Source organism: Macrotis lagotis, chromosome 8 (assembly GCF_037893015.1).
Source record: "Macrotis lagotis isolate mMagLag1 chromosome 8, bilby.v1.9.chrom.fasta, whole genome shotgun sequence".
In the NCBI taxonomy this organism is placed as follows: domain Eukaryota; kingdom Metazoa; phylum Chordata; class Mammalia; order Peramelemorphia; family Peramelidae; genus Macrotis; species Macrotis lagotis.
In genome coordinates, this window is record NC_133665.1 from 109,706,764 (window position 1) to 109,733,380 (window position 26,617).

The 26,617-nt window shown below is 39.4% G+C and overlaps 1 protein-coding gene across 3 annotated transcripts in view; it reads right to left on the reverse strand.

The window, feature by feature from the left end:
* The window catches only part of POC1A (POC1 centriolar protein A), a 199,395-nt gene that overhangs the window by 158,567 nt on the left and 14,211 nt on the right, over positions 1-26,617 (reverse strand). For all 3 annotated transcript variants that reach the window (XM_074198113.1, XM_074198112.1, XM_074198114.1), the window contains exon 7: positions 10,935-11,068. In XM_074198113.1, coding sequence (XP_074054214.1) covers positions 10,935-11,068 — 134 coding nt within the window. The remainder of the gene's footprint in view (positions 1-10,934; positions 11,069-26,617) is intronic.

Sequence of the window (26,617 nt, forward strand, 5' to 3'; positions counted from 1 at the left end):
TACCAAGTTTTGTGCTCACATCCTCTCTTCAGCTAAAAATGTCCTCCTCCTTCCTGTGCTGCCCTTTATTTTCTTTTATCCATCCTTCAAGGTCCAATTTAAATACCACTTTTGAAGATCACAGGATTGAGAGCTACAAGGGATCACAGAAGTCATTCAGTCTGAGCCCCTCTTGCTACTCCAGCCCATTCTCCACACTGCTGCTAAAGTGATTCTTTGAAAAGTCAGGTAGAATCATGTTATCCACCCCACCACCACCCTAAAGAAATAAATGCTGAGACTCCTTACTGTCTCTGGGATTAAACAAATTCCTCTGGTGGGCATCTGAAGCTCTTCACAACCTGGCCCTGTTCACGTCCATCTTTCCAGTCTTCTTACATTTGACTTCCTCCCTTGTCCACAGTGGCTTACTATTTGTAGATAACTGGTACTCCACTGCCCACCTATGGGTCTTTGTGCTGACTGTCTCCCTCCCTTCTATCCATGACTGGAATGCACTCTTCTCACTTCCATCCTCTTGGAATGTTATTTCCTTCAAAACTCAGTTTAGTTGCCCCCTTCTTCATGAAGCCTGTTCTGGTCCCCAGAACTGCTGATGAACCTCATTCCCAAACCATCTTTTATTCATTTGATTTATATGCCACATATACTTGTATTAGACTCTAACTCCCTGAAGACAGGACTTTGTACTCAATAAGCCCTTTAGAAATGTTTATTGACAGAAGATAGATGCAGAAACTGTGGACCCTAAAGTTAAGAGGCTAATCCAAGGTTCATAGCAACTAGCAAAGGAGTATGTTGCAAAGCTGGGTATTCTGACTTTGAAACCCGTGGGTTTTTTTCACTATATTTGAATGAGTTTCCCTCTGATCCTGTCCCTCCCAACCTTCGTCAGAAAGTTTCCTCTTCCTCCAAGTTCACATAGCATGTCTCTTATACACTTATCACATTATTTCATAGATGCATGTTTGGGATCACTCAAACCGTCCTTACAAACAATAAACTCTATAAGGGTGGGGACATTTCCAATGTTTTTATTCCTTTAGCATCTAACCTATGGATACACTTCATGTTTGCTATATTAATTTGAACCTAGGAAATAAAATTATTAACCTCAGAGAAGAAATCTCCTAGTCATGAGGCAGGTTAGCCATGCTCTTTCATGCCATTTGCTTTGATAGGGGATCCCAGCACTAGCTCTAACAGCTGAATACCTTATATTCAACCTTGCCACCATTCAGGAGGCAGAAGTCAATTCTTGAGGTTTATCTTGTACCAGGATAGAAGTTAAGAGATGTATCACTGACAGTGTATTTTTCTGCTTAGTCTAATGTAGTGCCTTTCTCTCTTTTTATGATCCTCTCCACTATCCAAAACCCTTTGTTTAATTATATCAGAAAAAAAGTACAAAAGAATATGAGAGCCAGCAAAAGGCAAGAGTGCCAAAGCACAGAAAATGTAGAATATCTGATGAGCAATTACGATGGATTTTTTTTTAACTCTGGGGACAAAGAGTTATATTTCCCCACAGCCTTCTTGTGGGAAATGCCAAAGGTTATGCAATCTTCTCATATAGATTAAAAGATAGGAGCCATAATGAAATTAAATGGATTCAACTTCTTAGATTCACAGAACCACTTTCTCCAAAGAATTCTTTCTATATAGAAGCTTCTATTCCACTTTTCTGACTCAGCAATGCCTTAAATATACATAAAGGTAAAGAAAGACATGCAGAGAGTCTGAGCAGACTTGCCTATAAATTCTTCCAACTAGTTTTTAACCCCCCCCCCCCAGGACTAGATTCTGCCTATTTCACAAATGGAGGGATGGAAGCAAAAGAAAAATTGTATCCTCATTGGCCAAGAGAAACACACTAAAGTGTCATTTTTATTTCATCATAATCATAGAATCTTAGCCCTGGGGGGGGGGGGGGGGGGACAGTAGGGGAAGGCAGACATTAGAGGTCATCTGACTCAACTCTAATCAATGCAGGGGTTCTCTCTGTTGCATGAGACAGAGACCAGAGAACTTACTTGAGGCAAGGCATTTCATTTTTGGTCAACTCACATTATTAGGAAGCTTTTTTCTCAAATTGAGGTAAAATCTAACTTTCTAACTTGCCACCATGATCCTCATTTGTCATTTATCATTATCATTATCACGAACAACTCCATCCTTCAAGTTTTTGAAGACAGTGATCATAGGTTCCTGATTTTCCTGACTGACTATCCCTAGAGTACCTCCCCTAATCATTCTTTATCTGGCATATTCTTATCCTTTCTCTAAACCAAGTTGGAGTTGATCAAAAGATACTACTCAAGGGGTAGCTAGGTGGTGCAGTGGATAGAGCACAGGCCCTGGAGTCAGGAGTACTTGAGTTCAAATTCGGCCTCAGATACTTAATAATTGCCTAGCTGTGTGGCCTTGGGCAAGCCACTTAACCCCATTTGCCTTGCAAAATCCTAAAAAAAAAGATACTACTCAAAAGATGTGTCTAGAAGGAGACTGTTTATTTCCCTTCTGACATTAATACCTTCCTAGAACAAAATATGAAAGCATTATCATTTAGAAGTACCAATTTGAGTCTCATGCATAAGAATGAAGTTATAAAAGGATTTCACAACTGGAAAGCTTCAGAGTAAAAATAAGTAGCTACAGTATGTGATAAAGCAGCTGTAAAACATCAAATTAGAGCTATGAGCTTCTGTCTCTAATTCCCTCTCTCAGAGCTACAATTAAAATTTGGCCATTCTCCCTAGGTACAATAGGACCCATTAGTTCATAACACATTCCTGATATGCCAACTAGTGAGTGTTTGATGGAACACCAAATCTTTCCTCCTCTTACAAACTACACTTAGAAGTAATTCTCCTTGAACAGAAGTTAGCTGTCAGAGTGAGAATGAAATCTGGACCCAAAATATTCTCCTACACAAACTCTCACAAGTTAAGAATGTATTAAGAACAAGCCGTTCATTTGGATGACTAATGTTGCCATAGACCTCACAGACATTTTTTCCTACTTTTGTGTGTTCTGTTAGCACTTACTTTGGAACCACTACAGTAATTGGCACTGGGTGATCACAAATCCTCAGAAGTCCCAAAGTAGCTAACCTGGGTGACAGACTAATTTTAACCAACTAACTAGAGATTGGAATCATTCAAGTGAATTGCATAACCCAATTGGCCTCTTAATTTTTGCTAAAGCCAGCTCTATCACTAGAAAAATAGCAGCAAAAACTGGCAAACATCAGCTCTGGAGTTGCAACTAAAGACCATGAAAGCTGAGTGATTCTGTATTGGCTTAAATAAGGCTCTCTATTAATAAAAAAAGAAAGTCTGCCAACTATATAATCATAGTGCTGAGATGCTATAAAGCTCAATCTCTTATATTAGCATTTCCCAAACTGTAATCCAAGAAACCCTGTGTTCTGTGAGTACATTCTAGTATTAGTGATATTTTTCTCCTATAAAATTATGTATCAAAAATGATTACTGCTTATGGTAATTTTTTGGAATAAAAAACTTTATATTATAAAAGAAAGGTCATTGAGTTCAACCACTCTGTTTTATAAATGAGAATTCAACTAAGGTTGGAAGAAGTGACTTGCCCCCAGTCATATAGTTAGCAAGTGTCTGAGATAGGATTTGAACTCATGTGATTCCAAAAATCCGGTGCTCTAACCATTGTACCATCTAGCTGACTTAAATTTCTCTATTTTTGATTCATGTTCACTATATTATCTAACCAATTTTGAGAGCATTTCTTGTCTTCTGGGTTATGCCAGCATGTGCAGGCTCCATCATTATCACTACAAAAGAATTCTGTACTTGGAGGAGATGGTTCTCTTTCCATATCATAATTCACCTCTCTCCACATAAGAATTCCTCCTCATCCATAACAATCCTTCTCAATACAGCTACCCAAACAATGAGTCATCGCTGACTATTTCAGGAACCCCTCCAGGGAATGAAAAACTTTCAACTGCTGCCAGCAGTAAATACCAATACCAAGCCTATTCAAAACTAGCTCAAGTGCCATGACCAATCTTAGCAACAATCTGTCTTTTTTTTTAAAGTGTAAGAAGAAGATGTGGTTTTGAGAAGGTAGAGGAAAAAAGACAAAAAAGTCATTTATAATACTGAGTTGGCTTCTTTATCTTCTGGGCTGGCAAAAGCCCTAAAAATACTTAGCAAGCCTCAGAGCCTAGAGAACTGGAAAGCCAAGCCACTCTTCCCGTAAGAGTTTTAATGCTCCAGCCTTCATTGTGCAACCTAGCCTCACAGTCATTCAGATGAGCCACTGGACACTGCATAAAATATGGCAAGTCAAAATCAACCATGACCTTGAGAAAAGAAAAAAACTACAAAAACCCAGAAACAATCATCAATCCATGCATTCCTTCTCTCTTGGGTTACACAGGAATAGAACAATATATTAAAGGGAAAAAAAACAATACTAGACATGGAATCTCCTATGGGTTCACATTGAGTTCCCATTTTTCCTAGTGTTTTGTGACCTTGGGCAACCTACATCTCCTTACATTTCATTTTTTTCCTCTCTCATAAACATTGTTGTGAAGAAAACAACCTGAAAATCTACCAAGATGCTGGCCCTACAGCTATTGTGGCCCTTCTACTTCTTCAGTGGTGGCCACAAAAAGAGGCAAAAAAAGAGACAAAAAAAAGAGATGCTAAAAATCATAGTTTTAAAGTCATAACTAAATTATTAGGTTAAGGATTCACCAAGGTTCTGCACTACTCTGGAGCCAGAAGCACTTAATTCAAATCCTGCTTTTGATATGTATTCATTCCCTGGGGGAACTTGGTGAAGTTACTAAAGGCCCTGCACCTCAGCTCCATCAACATAGAAGGAGGAGAGTGAACTGAACAGCAAGTGAATAGAACTTTCAGCTCTGGATCTAGGATTCTATGACACTATGTTCTTTTTAATTACTTCCTCAGTCTTGAAATCATATGGTTCCTAGGTTTCTGGCTCACTAAATTTCCCAGGGAAGTTTCCTTTTTTTTCTACTTCTTCAGGGAATAAAATTGTTAAGCCACTGTCAGGAATATCTAAAAGATCTTAGAGAACAGGATATAGACCATGGGACCAAAGGAGGCAAGTGTCCTAATTTTGGAAAAAAGGGGGCAATAAAAAGACTCTACAAACTATAGGACAACTTTTGATTTCTGGAAAATTTCTACAATGGTAAAAGAGTAGTGAATATCTATCAAAAAAAGGAATATTCATAAGAGTGGAAGAATAGGTCATGACTGACCTTATTTCCTTTATTGTTGGTTACTAAACTAGTAAATCAAAAGTTAGAAGAATGAAAATAAAAAGATATGGAAGAACACAACTGAAACAATACAGTTCTAAACTATTCAAACAAGTGATTAATAATTAAAAATAGAAAAGCGACAATAGAAATGATAATAGCAATTATGATTATTCGCTATAGATATTAAAACTATATAAATCAATTGGCACAAGAAGACAAAGACCAGAAACTGTTTCAGTCAGCAAATACTTGACTGCCAAGGAGAGAAAAGTGGCACCCAAAAGAAAATTCTTTTATTAGAGATAAAGTAGACCCTTTCTAAGAATGCAAATCACTACTATCCTTACAAGAGTCCTAAGTGTGACCTGAACCCAGATTTTCCTGGCTTCTATTCCCCGTGCCATACTGATTCTCTGTGACTGACAGTAAGGGAGAATGGCTGAAACCAAGATGACTTTAATAAGGGGTAAATGTCAGGTTTAAAAAAATCCACTTCCTAAGTACAGAATGAAGAAGATATGATTAAACAGTAGTTTTGTCTGAAAAGAACTGGGAGAGAGGTAAAGGGTAGGTGGGTGAGAAGTGGATAACTGAGTACTATGATAGCCAGAAAAAGAATTCAATTTTCAGCTGAGGTAAAGAGTAGTTTCCATGAAGCCTCCCTGCCCCCCACCCCCCTACTATATTCTAACATTATCAGACCAAATCTGAAATGTAGTTTTGATTTCTCTGTAAACTGGTCTAGAAAGTTCAGAGATAAAATAAAGCATTTAAGAGCACAATGAGGATGGTGAAGGATTTAAACTTGCTCCTTATGAGGACCATTTGAAGGCAAAGACTCAAGGGAGATCAATCAATCAACAGCCACTTACTTGGACCTCCATTTTATATAAACATTTGCACCAGGTGCTGTGGTAAAGCACTGGGGATAACAGTATAAAGAAGAGGACTCTACTGGTAGTAAGCTGACATTTTCATAGGGAATTAACAAATATATATAAAGCTAGAGAGAACATAAATATAAAGTTAATAAATAAAGACAGAGAGACTCATTAAATTCAAGATAATCTGCATATGAAGGACTAGCAGAGGCTTCCCCAGGGCCTCAGCTACCCCTTGCCTAATTGCAGAGGTACCAAGGCAGAAAGCAGAGCAGTGTGAGTGAAGAGCACATAAAAGGTCAGTTTGGGGGACAGTCTGGTGAGGTCCAAGAGTTCTGGAAAGAGAAGTTGGGATCAGGTTGTACAGGGCTTTAGGAGCTAGAAAGAGTTGTTCACTAGCCCAAAGAAAATGACTGACAGCATGTAAAATGGGCAAGAGGATCAATTTAGGAGATTGTTATAATAATCTAGTCAAGTGATGATAAGGATCTGAACTAGGGTGGGCACTGTAAGAGTGAAGAGAAGGGGCCAGATACAGATGGTGTGAAGGCAGAAACAAGGCACTGACTGATTAAAGAGATAAAAGTGAGTAGTACAAGATAATCCTAAGATTATGAACCTAAGGTACTGAACAGATGTTGGTGCCTTTGACAGAAATAGGGAAGTTTGGAAGACAGGGGAGTTTAGAGAGAAAAGTAACAAGTACAGTTTTAGATATGGTGGGGTTTAGATAGTAATAATACTAGTTAACAGCTATATAACACTTCAAGGTTTGCAAAGAACTCTGCAAATATTTGTTCATATTATCTCCATTTTACAGATGAGGAAACTAAGACAGACAGAAGATGAGTGTCTTGCCCGAGGTCACAGAACTAGTTAATTTCTGGGGTCACATATGAACTCTGTCCTAGCTTTATACTCATTGTTCTGTGTACCATCTACTTCCTCTGGGTCATTGAGTTCAAAATGTCCAAAAGGCAACTGAAGCTCAGGAGAAAGACTGAGGATGGAGGTGCAAATCTGGAGTATCATCTGAATAGAGGTCATAGTTCAAATCATGTTGCTGACAGGATTACCAAGTGGAGAGAGGGAAGAGAAGGCAGCCCAGAACAAAGTCTTGAGAACACCCACAGTTAGAAGCTATGCATGAAGAGCCAGCAAAAGGAGACAGAGAAAGAGCAGTTATTCCAGAGGTGAGCCAAAAGAACAATGCTACAAAAACCCAATGGAACAGCTATGTGACACAATGGATAGAGTACCAGACCTGGAGTCATGAAGATTCCTCTTTCTGACTTTCAATCTGACCTCGGACACTTACTAGCTGTGTGAACCTGGGCAAATTACTTAAATCTGTTTGTTTCAGTTTCCTCATCTATAAAAAAAAAAAAAGCTAGAGAAGACAATAGCAAACCACTCCAGTACTTTTGCCCAGAAAACCCCCAATGGGTTTCAGAGAGTTGAACATGACTGAAAACAACTCAGCAACAACAACAAAACTCAAAGAGCAGGATATATCCAGGAGAGGATGGTCAATTGGGCCAAAGGCAGCAGAAGTCAAGGAAGATGAGGTCTGAGGAAATAATAGATGTGTCAACTGATACTTTTGGAGATAGCAGTTGAGTGATAAAATCAAGCACAAGAATGCAAAAAGGCAAAGAGTGGGTTGAGAAGTGAAGCTAAGTCACTGTAAATAACTTTTCCAAAGAGTTTGGCTGAGAAAGAGAATAGATACAAGACAACAACTGGAGGGAATATTAGGATTCAGTGAAAGTTCATAAAGAAACTTGATTTTAGCACTTTGAAGGCAACTGATAGGGACCTATGCGAGCTGTGTTCATGTATTTAACAGGGGTTTTTCTGTAGAATAAGAGGCGGAACAAGAAGGACTAAGTAGAAGCTGCAAAGAAGCATTTAGGTTTGATACTGGGAATAACTTCTGAGGCACTGGAGCTGGCAGAATGGCCTATCACCACCAGTCCCCTCCTTGGAGGGCTTCTTGACCATTTACTGACTGTTTTGAAGAGATTTCACTAGATAGCTATAGAAGCTCCTTCTACCTTTCAAGTTTTGTGGCATAAGCTATTATCACACAAGGAGAAGTGATTAAAAAAACAAAACTTCTTTAAAAATTCCACTCATTTGAAAGGGGTACTTTCCAGTGCTTGCCAACTTCATGCAGCAGATCAGGTTCCAGATTTCTCTTCTACTTTTCAGTTACTCAAACTTAGAGAATGCAGGTGTTTCTGAAGAACAGAAGGCCAAGAGCAATTGGGGAATTCTACAAGCACTCTGGCAGTACCTTATGTAAAGGAAAGAGGTAGGAAATCTTTTGTGATTCAACTAATTGTCATCTAATTGATTCTTTGGGTTTTGAATTATTTTTCAATTGAAACAGAGCCAAATCTATTCCCAAACTCACATATTGGTATGCCACATTATTTTTAATAAAGGGAAGATCATAATAAAACCCTGCCTTTATATAGGAGTCACAGTTTGAGAGGTCATCTAGTCCAGGCCCTTATTTCTCTCTGAAGTAGAGTGACCTCCTCCAGCTGGCTATGCCCTTTATCTGGAATGCCCTCCCTCCTTGTCTTGGCCTCCTGGCTTCCATCAAATCCCAGCTAAAACCCCATTTTTCCTGATTCCCCCTTCATGCTAATGTCTCTCCTCTCTTGATTATCTCCAGTTTACTCTGTTTAAAACTTGTCTGTACCCAGCTATTTGCATGTTATCTCCCCATTAGACTGTGGCTTCCTTAAGAGCAGACTGTGTGTTTTGTTTTTGTCTTCTTGTATACCCAGTGTTTAGTATCTGACACCTTTGTAGACTGCCTTTCTTTCATACTAGTTAACATGGCACTTTCTGTGAAACCAGCAGTTCAAAGGATGATGAGCAACTGAGGCCAAGTCAAACAAGACATCTCATCTAGAGTCACCCAGCCAGGCAGGAGGAGCTGTGTTGCACCTCAAGAGGATAGTGCTCTTTGTCACTAGACCATATTGTCACCAATAAGAAGAAAATGCTTAAGACAGAACCATCCCTTACAAAAGGCTGAAGTTACCATAAATTACACACATGCAGATCTCAAGCCTCTTTTTCATGCATACTTCTCTCCTTTACATAAGCAACTATCCCCCCCAGAGGTTACCTGAAGGGTCACTGGAACAGCCTAGCCAGAGCTAGAGAGAGCTCAGTGAATGCGAGGGGACAGGCTTGACCTCCTCTAGAAGACCCCAGCACACTAAAAAAGAATCAGCAAGAAGCTGACTGCTGCCTTCATAGCCAGACAAGCAGGGGCACTGGGTAGCTCTATGCAAGACCCAGGCCCTGAAAGCCTTAGCTGCCCAGGTTCCCTGGTAAAGAAAAAGTAATGAAATGCTAATCCCTAAAACTAAAGGCCAATTAGTTGGTTGTAACACAAACTGAGGGGAAAGGGAAGATATCATGCCAGGAGATCAGTTAATGAAGGATGATGAAAAGAGCTTTATCCATATCGCACCTTCAGACACTCGCCATCTGAGCTTCACAGATTGACAACCACACGAGGCAGGAAGAACCATAATTATCATTCCCATTTTACAGACAAAGGAAAATGAAGCTCAGAGAGATTCACTGTGCACCAGAAACTCAGGAAGTGTATCTCATGCCCAAGGATATACAACTAGTCTATGACAGCACCAGAATTTGAACCCAGAATTCCTGACTCCAAAAGTAGGGTTTTTTCCCTACTAGCCTAGCCTGTCAAGCCCCAACATAGTAATTACATTATTTACAAATGAAAACAGATACCCTAATCACTCAGAAAATAATTTCTTTGGGAAGCAATTTACCAGGCAATAAATCTCCCATGACCAAAATAAAATGTTTTCCCTTTGACCAATAGTTAGGCCTTAGTTGTCCTGGTTCTTCTAGAAAGGTGCTTTGGAAAGAAAGCTTGGAAGCCCTCCAGAGTAGGAGTTAACTCTTGGAATTCAACTACAGAGATAATGTGAAGAAACAAAAAAAGGAAAACTGATAAAGAGATTTCTGAATGATTAGCCTCACAAGACTCAGAATGGCATGTTCTATTAGCACTCCTAAAACACACACACAACACACACACACACACAAAGACACGGATTTCTATTCTCCCAGAAAATGGGGACAGAAGGGACAGAATGTGTTAAGGATTACAGCTGGTTAAGGCAAGATATCAATAAAGCTTGGAGGCACAGCATTCTCCAAGGATATCTGAAGTAGAATACTGCCACCACTGTCACCAGAATTGCTGCCACCACCTTTCAAGTTTGCCAAGCACTTCCTATACCATCCTTCATGTTAGCCTCACTACAGCCCAGTGAGCCAAGATCTATAGAGATTATCCCCATTATACAAAGCCTGACACTAACAATCCAAAGCCTTCCTGATGCCATTTCCAGAACTTCATCTAAGAGATTATGTGTCTTTACAACACAATTAAGGTTTCTTGCCCCTGAGTTGTTTTTGGGTAAAGTCAGAAGATAGAACTAAATCTTATCAGTGCTTAAACTCTGCTTCCCTAAGCCCTTTAACTAGCAGATCTTTCTGCCCATGGGACTGACCCACAGGCTCTCTGAGGGCCTAGAGGATCCTTTAGTCTTTTCATCTCCATGCCATTCACCAGAAGGATCCAGAATGTGGCCACAGAAAGTGTTTTTCATGTTGTGATCTGCTTGAGATTATATTAGATTTGAACTCATTTCTTTAAAGTCCTGGATCTGGACAATGAACTATTTCTTTATGGAACTCACCAGATGGCCATGAAGCGTATAGAGCAACCTGCCTTCCATCACGTCTAGAATCTTCAGTGTTGAATCACTGGAAGCTGTGATCAGGTAGTTTCCCGATGGGTGAAAGGAAAGAGCATTGACCACAGCACTGTGCACTAGGAAGAAGAAAATCCAAGTCAGAATCCTCACTCACTCAGAGGAGGAACAGGTCACACAATTGGAGAGCTCAGCTCAAGGCAGGCTATGTGAGGGGGTGCTAGAGTGCTGAGCTGGAAGGCTACTCTGGGTCCTCTGGACAGGGAGCAGTCACAGATAGAAAAGTATTCTATCTGTGGGATTCATGAAGAGGGGAGAAATATATGACAGAAGAGGAATGAGGAAACAAAAAAAAACAAAAAACCAGTGGTGTCTGAGAAGGGTATGGGTCAGAAAGTGAATCCGGGGAAACAAGCTATAAGATAAATACAAACATTCAGGAGTGAAGAAGTGAAGATCCAAATTGGAGGAAAGGAAAAAAAAGAGACCAACTAAAAGAGATATTTGAAGACTCAAGAGGACTTGGCAGGTGATTGAATAGAAGAGAGATTTAAGAATATCATTAAACTGTCCTCCTATTAAGGACAGTATCAATTATCATACCAAGTTGAAATGGCTACACAGCATTCTACAGAGTCAAATTCATGCATGTTGCTTTGTACTATAATTTCAGGGAAAAACAAATGTAAAACAGGGCAACCTATAGATATAACACATGACACTCCTGACCATTAGAAAAAAAACTGAATTTGAATTTCTATGGTCAGAAGCAGGGATAAGGTATTGGAATGTCAACCTTGACCCCCCCACCTCCCATGTGACCAAGAACACAAGTGGCTTTCTGGTCAAGGTCAGAGCTGTGTCTAGGACAAGTCAAAAAGGGATTGAGTAAATATTGTGATCTTTGGAACTCTACTTTAGACAACTTAAAAAAGGTAAAATTAACTATTAAGTATATAAAGTATATAAATGCTATCATCTAAAAATGTGTTCTACTATTAGGACTCTTTAGACAAATGGGAAAACATAGTTCTCTGACCAAAAGGAAATCAGTCCAGTCCCAAGAGAAATAAGAATATAAGATGAAATTTCCATTAAAATGTCAACTAGATATGCCAAAATAAGGTCAAAATGGTACAGTACTTAGATATAAAGGATGATACCACAGACAAAGAAATATCTATCTGTGAGATTCATGAAGAGGGGAGAAATTTATGACCAAACAAAAATTAGAGAACATTATAAACTGCAAAATGGATGATTTTGATTGTATTAAATTAAAAAGGGTTTGCACAAATAAAACTAAGATTAGAAGGTATGCATAAAGCAGGGAAATAATTTTCACAGCTAGTGTTTCTGATAAAGAACTCATTTCTAAAATATAGAGAGAATAGAATCAAGATTACAGAAGTCATTCCCCAATTGATAAATGGTCAAATTATATAAACATGCAATTTTCAGATGAAGAAATTATATGGCATATGAAAAAAAAATCCAAATCATTATTAATTGGAAAAATGCAAATTGAAACAACTGAGGTACCAGCTCATATCTATCAGATTGGCTACGATATTAAAAAAAGGAAAATAATCAATTTTGGAGAGAATGTAGAAAAACTTGGACACAGATACATTTTGGTGAAGTGGTGAATTGATTCATCCATTCTGATTTTAGAGGGGTTTTTTTTATCCAGATCTCAGGAGTCACCCTGTATTCCAATGACAAATACTTCCTCTTTAGTCAAACTAAAAGAGTTTGTGGGCTAAAAGAAAAGAAAACCTCTAACAAATCTTTATCCCTTCTCACTCCCTTTAAATATGGGTATATCTTGTCCTAGGAAAGAGTTACCCCTCAAGACCCCAGTCTCTCTTTTAGAAAGGACAACTGGCAGCAAGTTTAAGCAAGCATTTTTATGGGAGCAATCCCAGCTATTATTCACAATAGTTTGCCTCATCTATGCTTTCTGATATTCCCCTGACCACAGCCTTCCCACACTACCTTCAATTCTCCTCTCAATATCACTGGTCCATCTGCTATAGAGACTCATTCTTGAGTTTCTACAACTACTTACTGGACCAAGTCTTCAACTATCCCTTTGCTTCAATTATCTATCTGATCCATCCATTCTGAAGAACAATCTGGAAATATGCCTAAAGGACAAAAAGACCATACTCTTTGACCCAGAAATACCAATGTTAAGTCTATAGCCTAAAGAAATAATAAAAAAGAAAATATAGATATATAATATATTCAAAATATTTATATCAATTCTTTTTGCAATGGCAAAGAATTGGAAATTGAGGGGAACTATCAATTGGAGAATGGCTGAACAAGTTATGGTATATGAAAATTATGGAATACTATTGTTCTGTAAGAAATCAGGACTTTAGAGAAGCATGGAAAGACTTGCATGAACTGATGCTGAGTGAAGAGAGCAGAACTAAGAGGACATTGTAAGATGATCACATACTATGGCTGCAGTTCCTCTCATCAGTTCAGAGACTAAGGACAATCCTGAACAACCTGTTATGGACAATGCCATCCACATCCACTATAGAGTTTGAATGTAGAGCAAAGCATAATACTATGTTCACTTTTTTAAAACTTTTATGGTTTTTCTTTCTTTCTCATTTTTTTTTCCTTTCCCCTTAGTTCTAACTCCTTCACAACATGACTAATGTGGAAATATGTTAAACAGGATTGTACATATACAACTTTTACCACACTGTTTGCTGCCATGGCAGGAGGAAGGGGGGGGGGGAGAAGGAAGGGTGGTAAAAAATGAGGAATTCATAAATTTGCAAATGGATGAATGTGGAAAAGATACCATATCATGTAATAGAAAAAAATTTACAAATTTTCAATTTAAAGAGAAAAAAATGTCTACAAGAAACCAAACTACTGTAACTCTCTCTTTCATCTATGGAAGCTTGTAGTCATTGTTATGATGCTGGAAATCAAGGACAAGCTTGGAAAGAACCTCTGGTGGTAGCTGAAGGACTTTTTGAGCCTACCTCCAAAACCATGTAGTATATATACCATGACAATGTATAACTGAAACCCCTATATTCATTAAACACATTCAGATATGAAACTACTCTTTCTAAAGCCAAAGTTATACTAAAAACAGCTCCTCAAACACTATCTAAGCCAATTTGCTGAAGTTTAAGTGTTTAGGGAATGTAAAAACATGTAACTGAGCATGCTCAATGGTGAGAACATTCAGTACTTTACATAATGAGTTATTTATATCTCTAAAATCCACACCAAGCACTACGAACACTAAGAATCGTGCCTGGAGGTAAGCCGAACATTTGCCACAGTCAGTTCAAGAAGTAATACACTACACAAGTCATGGGTTACAAAAGTGACGAGTCTCTGAAAAATTGACTGATCTTCAAAGCACTGAAGGTTAGATGATACAGAGGCATCAAGCTATTTCTTAAACCAACTTTTTTTTTTAACCAAAATGAGGTTTAAAAAAAAAAGATGGGAAAAGTAAAGGAAAACTAGAGCTACTAAATAGAATTCAGCAAGGTGAGTATGCTAAAAGTGGAAGGAACAAAGTTAGGATCCAGAAAGCCTGGTTTCAGATCCTAGCCCTATCATGGGCTCACCACATCAAATGGAGGAAGTCACTTCACTTCCCAACTTCCAACTTGAGGGGAGTAGGTACAGATCACTTTCCCAAACTAATATGACCATACTTTAGAAGAACACACAGAACCTATAAATTTTCATTTGGAAAGCTGTTAATACACCAAAAATAGAAGACAACTCAAAAAATTTGGGAGTAAAATAAAGGGAATGGGGACCCAATGTAAAGGGAGATGGTTGTATATTTGTGCATTATCAGATGTGAAAAAAGAACTTAAATAATAAAGGGTATCTAATATCAGACATGGGGCTGTGGTGGGAATGCATGTTTCATTCACACCTTACGAGAGCAATCTATGGAACAAATGCAGAAAGAAGGTTTGGTGTGGAATGGTATAGATTAAGTGTCAAACACTGGGTAATGTTAGAGAATACATAATAGAGAAGATGAAGGTAGAGAATTTGTATGTGTCAGTCAGGAATAGTTTGAGGGGAGGGGAATCCATGCTCCATGTAAAACACAAATTTGTTTGGTGGAAGGCAAGGTCAAAAATGGGACATAATGGGATGGATTGGTCCAAGTCTTTCATATGCTATATAAAAAGGAAGAGTAAAAGATGACGATGGTTTGTGTGGGATGGAGTCTCAAGGGAGGAAGTGGGGTGGGCAGAGTAGACTGAATGGAGCTGCAATGGAAGGGGGCTGGAGTCTAAGCTACAGCATAGGTAGAGAGCATCTTTCACATTCAAGACAGAATGAGGAGATCCAAATTTTACAGGTTCCTCCACATAAATTCAGCACTTGCAGATTTGCTGTTCTCCATGCTCCTGTTCCCTTGCCAGTTTTTTGTAGCACCAACATTCTCTTGGAGCACCAATCTATCTATTCACATGTGGTAGAAGAGCAGAGTTCTGAAATGAGTTTGGAAATGCTTTTCCTAAGAAGAAACTTCCTAACACATGTCACCTTCTAATTCAATGGTTCCCCACCTTCTCCCCTCTCCCCCATCAAGAGTTCAGAAATTCACTTAGTCAATTATGATCTATCAAGGTCATACTTTTCTTACACCTATTCTTCATCCTCCCTGGCTTCCCTCCCTCAGGTCTTTCCCACTCTGATCCAGTTTCCATTCAGTCACCAAAGAGATTCTCTAAAATCACAAGGTTAACCATTTCAAACTTAAAGGATCTCAAGGATCAAATGTAGAGTATTCCAAGAGGACTCAAGTATTTTTAGGGCTTATTAAAGCTTCCAACCACCCTAAGGCTATTGGAATACCCTCTATAAATTCCTCTGATGGTCACTCAAAGCTCCTCACAGTCTGGCCCTTTTTGCTTTTCTAGTCTTCCTATATGTTCCTTCTATACACATCCCATGGTCCAGTCATGAATCCAGCTACACTAGCCTCTTTACCAACTTCTCCCATATCACATGAGGATCCTACTCCCATCTCCAGATTTTGCCCTAGTTGTTGCCCATGCCTACACTGTATTTCATCTTCCCTCTGCTTCTTGAAATTCCTGGTTTCCTTCAAATTCCTTTCAAGGGTCACCTACTACATGAAGCATTTCTGATCTCCTCAGTTCCAAGTGCCCCTCCCAAATCACCTCATATTTACTGCATGTTCTATATACTGCTATATGTGTATTATCTCCTTACTAGAATGTAAGCTCCAAGAGGACAAGAACTGTACTTTCTTTGTTTAGCATTGCATCCAACACTTAATAAATATGTGGATGATTCGATGAAAATCTGACAAGATGATGTCTCTCTCCACTTGATATCATCAACAACCTCCCCATTGTTTCCTCAGAAAATCTGGTTTATAAAAGTTGCTTTACTTGAACCAATGGAACAATAAGAAGACACAGGTAGCACCTACATTTTGAATAGTACCTCCGTCCCACCACCATAGCATACAACAAAAGGGAGTGCCCAGGGCTAAAAAGAAATGGGGTCAGGATGAAATAGAGCTTCTTTAACATAAGACTCTATCCCATGTAGGGGAGGAAGGGCTTCAGCACACAACCCTTGGGGGAACACACAGCTTTACTGATCAACTAGCAAAAAGTCCTAGGGAGAACCTAGTGATGAATTCAAAGTAACCCATAAAATGTAAAACAAAGAGCAGCTAGATCCAATGTTAGGAGGGTAACTAACTCAGGACCCAAACACACCTCTGAAATGAGGAGCCTGGGAATTGCCCTGGGAGCTCACTTCAGCCACAGGATAGGTGAGTGACCATTTGAACAACAAAGGCAAGAAGATGACAAGAATTTGAACTGTAAGAGGTAAAACAAGCTGCCCTAAACAAGCTCCTTTGATCTTACCCCTGATGATATGGTATAATAATCAGGCTGTGTCCTATAAAGAAACAAACTGATTTCAAAGATGCCAGCTGTGACTGGTATGTATAATAAATTGCAGAAGTTTATATCTTCCAAGTGATACACACACACACACACATATAAATCCAATCAATTTTACTTCTGAACAGTCAAAAAACAGAAGACAAATTTTCCTCAGGTTAGCCTAAGGTTGGTCTATGACAGTGGATTTTGGGCTTTAAGGCAGGCGATGCAGGTAGGTTGGGATGCTCTCTCTGTGTCACCCACTATCCATGTGACCCTAGGTATGGTAGTTCTAGCTATCTGTATTTGTGCCCCATCTTGCATGGAAGGAGGGGGCTGCGAATGTCAACCTACCTCAAAGAGTCCCCACATTCTCTCACCTCACTGCTTTGTTCTCATGAGGACCACAAGATATGTGATGCCATAAGCAGAGACAGAGTTGTAGATGGCTGTAATGGGGGCAGCCTGGGGAGATGCCCGCCTGGCCAATGAAGATTTTGTGGGCAGAATAGAATCTCTGTGGGCTGAGTGATTTGGGAAAACAATCTGCAAAGCTGCCGTAGGTGTTGGAGAAATGTTCTCAGAGCCCCACCACCATGGTAATAATTAGCTCTGCCCTGCCAGGAAAGAAGGCAGAGGCGACAAAGGAGTTATAGCACAGCTTACAGACACTGCAGGTGCTTTTCTGGACTGGCCAACCTCCTTCTCATGACATTTGACTGAGTTATTAAAAACTGCATTAACATCGGGCTTTTAATTCATAAAAACGAAGGTCCTTCAGTTCCAAGGGTGAAAGCTGGCTTGAGGAACTCTTCTCTTCAAACAGCACATAAATACCCTCTTTAAGAAAGGGAAAAAATAGATGTGTGAGTAGGCTAATGCAGGCAGAATTGTCTTATGGGAGCTGGACTTCCAACTTCAAGATTAACTCTTTCCATTCGGTGCTGGACTAAAAAAGACCAAGGAAAAGGACACAAACCTGCCTTGGTATCATGAGAAGGAAATTTGAAACCAGGAATGTGACTCTGGTAAGTGGTAAGGAAGGTTAAGCTAAGGAAGTGGTAAGACCCAGGTAATAAACAGGAAACACAGGAGCTTCCAGTTCTAGTTCCAGGGCTAGGGATCCCAGACAAATCATTTATCCTAGCTGTGTATTCACGGTTTAATCCAAAAAGGGGAACACCAAGATTGCTTACTTCATAGCTTTAGGATATATGACTACAAACTAAATGATAACCATTCTTAGAGACTTATAAACTAAAAAGCATACCAGAGATCTTAGAGATCATCTATTCACTTTACATAAGGGAAAATGAGTCATCCCAGAAAAAGGAACTGATTTGCCCAGGATCTCACAGCTAGTTTCAAATTCCTAAATACAGTCTTTGCATGACTTTTAAGCCCTTACAATTCTGTGACATCTAAATTTCTATTTAATACCCACTATAGTTTAATAGCGATCAACAAAATCAAAGTTATGGCTCCTACCTGCCAACCTACAGCACCTCTCCAAGTACTCTGCAGATTAATGTTCCTTGCATTCCTGGAAAGATATTACTATGGTTGTTCCAGAAATGAACAGGAAGACGCAGCTAGGTGGGACAGTGGATAGACCATCAGCCCTGGAGTTATAAGAACCCAAAATCAAATCCAGTCTCAGACACTTACTAGCTGTATGACCTTAGACAAGTCACTTAAAACCTCAATTGTTGAGAGAGAGAAAGAGAGAGAGAGAAAGAGAAAGAGAAAGAGAGAGAGAGAGAGAGAGAGAGAGAGAGAGAGAGAGAGAGAACAAGAATGAACAGGGACACCAAGAAAAGTTCAGTCTCTTCTCTTTAAATTCTTATGTCAGAATAAAATTTCAAGGGAGAAAACCACTTTTTAAAACCTAAGCCTAAAAGCCTCCTTAGGGCTGCTGGGCCAATTCTAAAAACACTATCATGCTCTGAGGGTGGCAACATGCTGCCCCCTCATGGAAACATTTTCATGCATAAAAGACAGGCTGGCTCTCCTAGAGCAGAGATCCATAAAATTCATAAAACAAAGTAATTACTTTCTAAACATAAAAAGTAGCATTTTTTTGGCCAAAGGTTGCAAAAATCTTTTATTTCAAAATACATGAATGTCTGATGTGGACTTATCTCCACTGCCACACCTCCAACATGACTTTGGCTTTTCTCTCCACTCTATTGAAACTGCTCTGAAATCCCTGGTGACCAAACCTCAAATCTAATGACTTTCTCTCAAACCTAACTGCTGGATTTCTCCTCAACATTTAACAATACTGAACAACTACTCTTCCTAAATGCTCCCTATTCTCTGCACTCTCATGGTTCTTCCTTCAGGGGCTCTTCTTCTTCCTCTACAGCCTCCTAAAGGTCTGTCCTTGGCCTGTTCTCTTAACTTTCCTTCCCCTGACAATCTCAGCACTCACTCTCACAGCTCTGATTCCCACATCTTTATCTTCACATCTACCCCTCCTCTCTTTAGTTTTAGTACTACATTTCCAACTGTCTAATGGACATTTCTACCCAAAGTCAGGAACACCACAAACTCAGAAGATTCAAAACACAAATCATCTTTCCCCAACCTGCCCCTGATCTCACTTCTCCAATTCTGACGACAGTGCTTCTAGTCATTCAAGAGATGAAACCTCAGATTCATCTCTGAAGAGTTGGGCTCAGCACCCACATCTGATGCTTACAAGCTCTGTGGCTGCAGACAAGTCTGTTCACCACAATAAGCCTCAGTTATCTCATCTGTAAAATAGGGATAATCCTACTTGGGAGTACCTACTTCACAGGTTTGCTGTGAAGATCAAATGAAATAATGTTAAATCCCTTTACAAACTTTGAAGTGCTATATGAGTATCAGCAATTTCTGCAATTATTCATCTACCTTCAACCAGCAATTGTTTGAAAACTCCTGTTGATTCTGCCTCAAATAATTAGCAAGTATTATAAAGCACCTATAGTAAACCAGGAGTGGTACTAGGCTTTATGATATATAGAAATATTCATCAAATAAATATTTTTCAAAACTACAAAGTAGTTATGAACAAGGAACTCTTGAGAAAGAGAGCATCAACAGCAGGGAAGGTCAGGAAAGCCCTTCTGTTTGAGCTGAGGTGAGGTGAGAAAATAATAAATTCCAAGCATGTAGAAAAGCTGATGCAAACAGGTGAGATCGAATGGAGTGTCCATGTGAGGGACAAAAAAAACGGTCATTCTGGTTGAAGTACAGATTGTGCTAGGGGAACAATGTACAATGAGGTTGGAACCAAAGTCTGAAAAACTGAAAATTAAACTGGAACTCATCTTTTGTCTCTGAAGCAACAAGAAGCCACTAGAACTTATTAATATAAATATTAATAATAATAATAATGATAATGATGATGATGTTTGCTCTTCATTTTTTAAGAAGACCATGACATCAAGGAGGTGATGCCATGATAAACACATGAATTGAATCTGAGTAAGGGGGATTGTGTTAAGTTACTAGTCTCACTTTCTCCACTTTCTTCTACAGAGCCATCTTGGTCCAGAGGCCAGATATGAATGAGGATGACTGCAGATGGCCCAGGATGCAAGGCAATCAGGAGTAAGTGACTTGGCCAAGGTCACACAACTAGGAAGGTTCAAGTGTCTGAGATTGGATTTGAATCCCATTCTCCTGACTACAAGGCCAGTGCTCTATCCACTGTACCACTTAGCTGCCCACTGGAACTTATTATAAAGAAAGGGAATGACATGGTCAGAATTGAGATTAAAGATAATCAGTTCAGCAGTAGTATGGAGAACAGATGCAGTGGGAAGGAGGGAGGTCTAGCTAAGAGATAGTTAAAGAGTCTCAATTCGGTGGTTGTACGAGTAAAGGGATACAATTCAAAGCAGGCTGTAGAGGTAGATATGACAAGACTTGGCCCACAGCTGGACATATATAGAATGAAGAATGAGAAGTTCAGGTAATGTCAAAGTTATGAACCTGAGATACTAGAAAAATGGTATCATTTCAAAATAAATAGAGATGCCTAGATTCATTTGGAAGTCATATTTTCTCCTACTGTTACTCTTTTTCCTGTTGATTTATCTGTTTATCAAGGTCTTTGATATTTCTTCTTCCTGGAGACTGATATTTTCAGTCTTTTTCCCCCTTCCCTCTCTTATTTTCTTTATTGTTCACTTCCAACTCCTCCACTTCAGATTGTGGTTTCTTTAGGGAGTAGATCTCAAAGTATCACAGCCTTCTCCCACATTGGGCAGTTTATGGTTCACCAGCCTAGGTTTCTGCCCTAATTAACTTTTGGGTGGTCAGTACTCACCCTGACCAGATGTTGTACTCTTCCCTCAGACTTGGTGGAGTTCTACAGAACTCCTGATATCTACTATTCTGAGGTGGTGACCTTTCTACTACCTCGGTTCCTTAATTCTTTGACCTACACAGGTAGTTCAGAGCTACCAGTTAAGCAATAATATTTCCAAGCTGTAGTCCTCAGGCTTTTGCTTCTCAAGGGCTATAGTCAAGCTGTCAAGACCCAAGAAAACTTCAAAATGAAGGAAAATGATTCTTCACTTAATAAAACAGAAGAAGACACTGTGGGAATTTGTGGGAGTTGAAAGAATATGCCATCATAATAAACTGTTCCTGAGTAGTTCAAAAGAGAAATGAAAATTATGAAAGCAGAATTATGTCCAGCACAGTAAAATCAATGGACAGAATAGAAAAACTGGAATCTGTAATGGCAAGTCTCAAGAAAGAAATGAAAGAGAAAACAATAGTTTGGGAATGCAAATACACAGAAGTAAAAAAAAAAAGGTCATTCTGCAAGCAAAATATATAGATCTTTAAAGAGGATAAAGAAAAACAACCTAGAGGCAAAGCCAAGATGGCAGCATGAAGGCAGGAATTTCTGGAAGCTTGTTATCCAAAAATTTCGAAAGCCATCAAATTATGACTCTAGCCAAAATTTAAAGGGGCAGAACCCACAGAAAGATTGGGTGATACAATTTCCCAATTCAAGACAACTTAGAAGTTCTGCAGGAAAGGTCTGCTCCACTGAGACTGCGGGTTGGAAAAAGCCTCAGTGCAGCACAGCCAGGAGAGGAACCTGGGTCCCTGGCAGAGGGAACAGTTTCCAGCCCTCTTGGCCCAGGGATCAGCAGGAACAGCTGGAAGGAATGGTGAGAAAACTCTACCGCACCACAGTGAGTGCAGAGCAGAGCAGAGCCCCAGCCTCAGAGCTGCCCTGTGGTAAGAACCTGCAGTGGGAGTCAGCAGAGCCAACCAGCACGTCCAGAGCTCTCAGTCCATAGACGGTAAGGGGGTCAAGAGGGATTGCAGAGGTCTCTCTCTGCTCTCCCTAGGGCAAAACTCAGCTGTTTGCCCACACTCAGATCCTTGTTGCAGTCTGGGCCCTTACAATACCACCACAGCTAAGCAGGGACCCTCCTTATAGCTCCAGGGCAGAGGGGAGGGCCTGAACACAGGCAAGAGAGCAGTCAGAGCCTCTCATAAGATCTCAGAGGAATTAAGATACTTGTAGGGTGTCCCAAACCCCCCCCCCCCAAAGCCTTGAAAGTGTAGTAAATCAGTCACAGGCTGAGGAAATGAGCAAACAACAGAAAAAGAGGAATCTGACCATAGAAAATTATTTTGGTCCCATGGAAGATCAAAACACATACTCAGATGACGACAAAATCAAAGCTTCTATATCCAAAACCTCCAAGAGAAACAGAAAATCGGCTCAGGCTATGGATGAGCTCAAAAAAAACTTTGAAAAGCAATTGGGGGGGGGGGGGTCCCTAGATGGTGCAGTGGATAGAGTACCAGCCCTGGAGTCAGGAGTATCTGAGTTCAAATCCGGCTTCAGCACTTAATAATTACCTAGCTGTGTGGCCATAGGCAAACCACTTAACATAAAAAAAATAAATATAAAAAAATTTTTAAAAAGCAATTAAGGGAAGCAAAGGAAAAATTAGGAGGAGAAATGAGAGAGATGTAAATAATTTATGAAAACCAAGTCAGTAACTTGGTGAAAGAAATATAAAAAAAATGGAAGAAAATAACGTATTAAAAACCAGTTCAGGTCAAATGGGAAAACCAAAGCAGAATTAGCCAGCTGGAAAAAGAGATTTAAAAAGCTCTCTGAAGAAAATAACTCCTTCAAATGGAGAATGGAACTGAAGGATGCTGATGACTTTGCAAGAACTCAGGAAGAAATAAAACTATACCAAAAAACCCCCCAAAATTAGAAGAAAATGTGAAATGTCTCATTGTAAAAACAGTAACTGGCCTTGAAAAACAGATCCAGGAGAGATAATTTAAAAGTTATTAGAGGAGCAGCTAGGTGGCACATTGGAGACAGTACTGGCCCTAGAATTAGGAGGACCTGAGTTCAAATCCAGCCTCAGACACTTAATAATTACCTAGCTGTGTGACCTTGGGCAAGTCACTTAACCCCAATGACTTGCAAAAAACAAAAAAAAAATAAACAAAATTTTATTGGGCTACCTGAAAATCATGACCAGGAAAAGAGCCTAGACTTCATTTTTCAAGAAATAATACAGCAAAATTGTCCTGAGATCCTAGAAGCAGAGGATAAAATAGAAATTGAGGGAATTCACCAATCACTTCCTGAAAGAGATCCCAAAAGAAAAACATCCAGGAATATTATAACCAGCTCCCAAGTCAAAAAGGAAATACTAAAAGCTTCCAGAAACAAGCACATCAACTACCATGGCTCTATAGTCAGGATTACAGAGGATCTGGCAGCATCTAAGTTAGGGGTTTGTAGGGCTTAGAATATGATATCCTGGAAGACAAAAGAGCTTGGTTTACGACCAAGAATCAACTAACCAGCAAAACTGAACATGTTCTTTCAGGGGGAAAAGATGGACTTTCAATGAAACAGGATTTTCAAGCAGGGCTAAAGAGAAAGTTTGATCTCCAATAACAAGTTTCAGATGAACCATAGAGGGGGGTGGACAAGGAATAATTATGAGGAACTTAATGATGTTGAACTGTTTGTATTCCTGCATGGGAGGAAGATACTGATAACTCATATGAACTTTCTCATTTATAAGAGCAGTTAGGAGTATATATAGACAAGGCACAGGAAGAAGTTGAATATAATGGTATTATATAGTAAAAAGGGAGTCAATGGATGATAAAACAAAGTACTGGGAGGAAGAGAAAGGAGAAGGAGAAGGGGCTAAGATATTTCATATAAGAGTCAAGGCTATGGGGTGGCTAGGTGGCACAGTGGATAGAGTACTGGCCTTGCAGTCAGTACCTGGGTTCAAATCCGGTCTCAGACACTTAATAATTACCTAGCTGTGTGGCCTTGGGCAAGCCACTTAATCCCATTTGCCTTGCAAAAATCTAAAAATAAAAAAAAAAGAGTCAAGAAAAAACTTTTACAATGGAGTGGAACAGGGGAAAGCAAGGGAGAATGAGTGAGCCTTCATTTTCATCAGAAATGGCTCAGAAAGGAAATAACATACACACTTAATAGGGTATAGAAAACTATCTTACCCTGGAGAAAAATGAAAGGAAAGGGATGGGATAAGGGGAAATGGGGAGGAGAGGGAGAGAGAGAGAGAGAGAGAGAGAGAGAATGAGAATGGAATAGATGAGAGTGGAGAGAAATACAGCTAGTGATAACAACTGTGGAGAAAATATTGAAGCAACTTCTCTAGTGATTATGATGGGTAAGGTAACTCACCCCAGAGACAGAGCCATTGAAATCTGAACACAGTACATTTTTTTTTCTCTCTCACTATTCTTGAGGTTTCTCATCTTTTGGGGGGGAAGGGAAGGAGGGGGTTATGATTACTCTCACAACAAGATTAATGTGATAATATAAAATAAATAAACAAAAATAAGAAAGAAAAACAACCTAAGGAACACAGAGCTCCCAAAAGATTATTACAGGTCAAAAAAATGGGTAAGATACTTATCCTTAACCCAAAGGAGATAGAAGCAATTACAAAAGATAAAATAGGTTACTTATTATTTAAAACTAAAAAGCTTCTGCACAGACAATATTACTGTATATATAAATTAATCGTGTGTGTGTGTGTGTGTGTGTGTGTGTGTGTATGTATCTGTGTGTCTTTATATTAGTGCCCTGCCAATAAGCTTTTAATGACCATTTTCAACCTTCATTATTCTCAGCCTCTTTGCAGCACCTGACACACTCTTCCCCTGAGTACTCTTCCTAGTAACTGGGACACTCATTCTCCTGGTTCTCCTCCTACCTCTGCAACCAGTCCTTCTCAGTCTCCTTTGGGGGATCCTCCTCCAGATCATGCTACTAACTGTTGGGATGTCCAAAGGCTCTACACTGGGCCCTCTTCTCTCTCCATACTCACTCCTGGTGACTGTATCAATTTTCCATTTCCAACTATCTATTTAACTTCCAAGTATCTATCTAACTTTCAAACTAAATGTCCTATGAGCATCTCAAGCACAATATGTCCACAACTTAACTCCCCCTCCCCTGATACCCAATCTTTTTCTGAACAAAGGATACATAAAAGATTCTACCTCCATGTAGCTGTCATTCCCAACTCCTCACACTAATTTCCTCATATTCAATCTTTTCACACTTTTCCTATGCCCATGACCTTTATTTCCACAGATGACTACACTAATTCAAGACCCTCTTTCCTGGACTCTACAAAGGCCCCCTAATTAAGCTCCCTGACTCAAAGTCTCTTCCACACTCCAATCTAATCTCCATACAGCTTCTCATATAAATCTGACCATGTTCAATAAACACCCAATCACTCCCTATTGTCTCTAAGATTAAGTACACTTCTTGGTTTAGTTTTCAATGCTCTTTATAAACTTCTCCCAAAAGACAGGCCTAATCTACTCCCTTACCTGCATTCTATGGCCCAGTCAGAATGGCTTCCCTGTTCTTTCTCACACACCTCACCCTCTCTCCTGTATCTCTACAACTTTGCATCAGCTGTGCTTAGTCTCTAAAAAGCACTTCTTCTCAATGTCCAGTTCTTATGATCCAATCCTGATTTTCCTTCAAAGGTCAGTTCAAGCAGCATCCTTTAGGTCAGTTGTGGGAAACCTCTCCCTGCCAAAGGTGAAAATTTTAAAATTTAGCCTGCTATATTTTGTCAAACATTTAATTAATTCACCCCTAAAAAGCACCCAAATTTATTGAATTTCAAGTCCTGACTGTGGTTGCCTTGGCAGCACCAGACCAAATAATTTTGGAAGCCTTATCCAATCTGAGGACCAGCTGTTCTCATCCCATTTTAGGTGAAGTCTTTCCTGATTCTCCTCAGCTACCCCTTTTCCAAATTACCTTGTACATATACATACATTTACATGCTCCTTTGTGTACACATATAAATCACACATGTGTACACGCATGCTGTTTCCTCCAATACAATATAAACTCCTTCCAAAGGCAAAGTCTATTCCATTTTTGTCTCTGTAACCCACTCCCCCCCCACCCAGTTTAGTGACTGGCACATGATACAAACTTAATGCTTATTTCTTGATGATATGATTTCTGAGTCACTGTCAGTAATATCTGATCAATCACAGAATACATAAGCATCACAGGACTGAAGAAAGACAAATTTTTGCCATTTTTGAAAACTGGAACAAAACAGAATCCGCAAACAGTAAACCTAAGTCCTTGACTAAATTCCTGAGGAAATTCTGGAATAGATCATTAAAGAGACAGTTAGT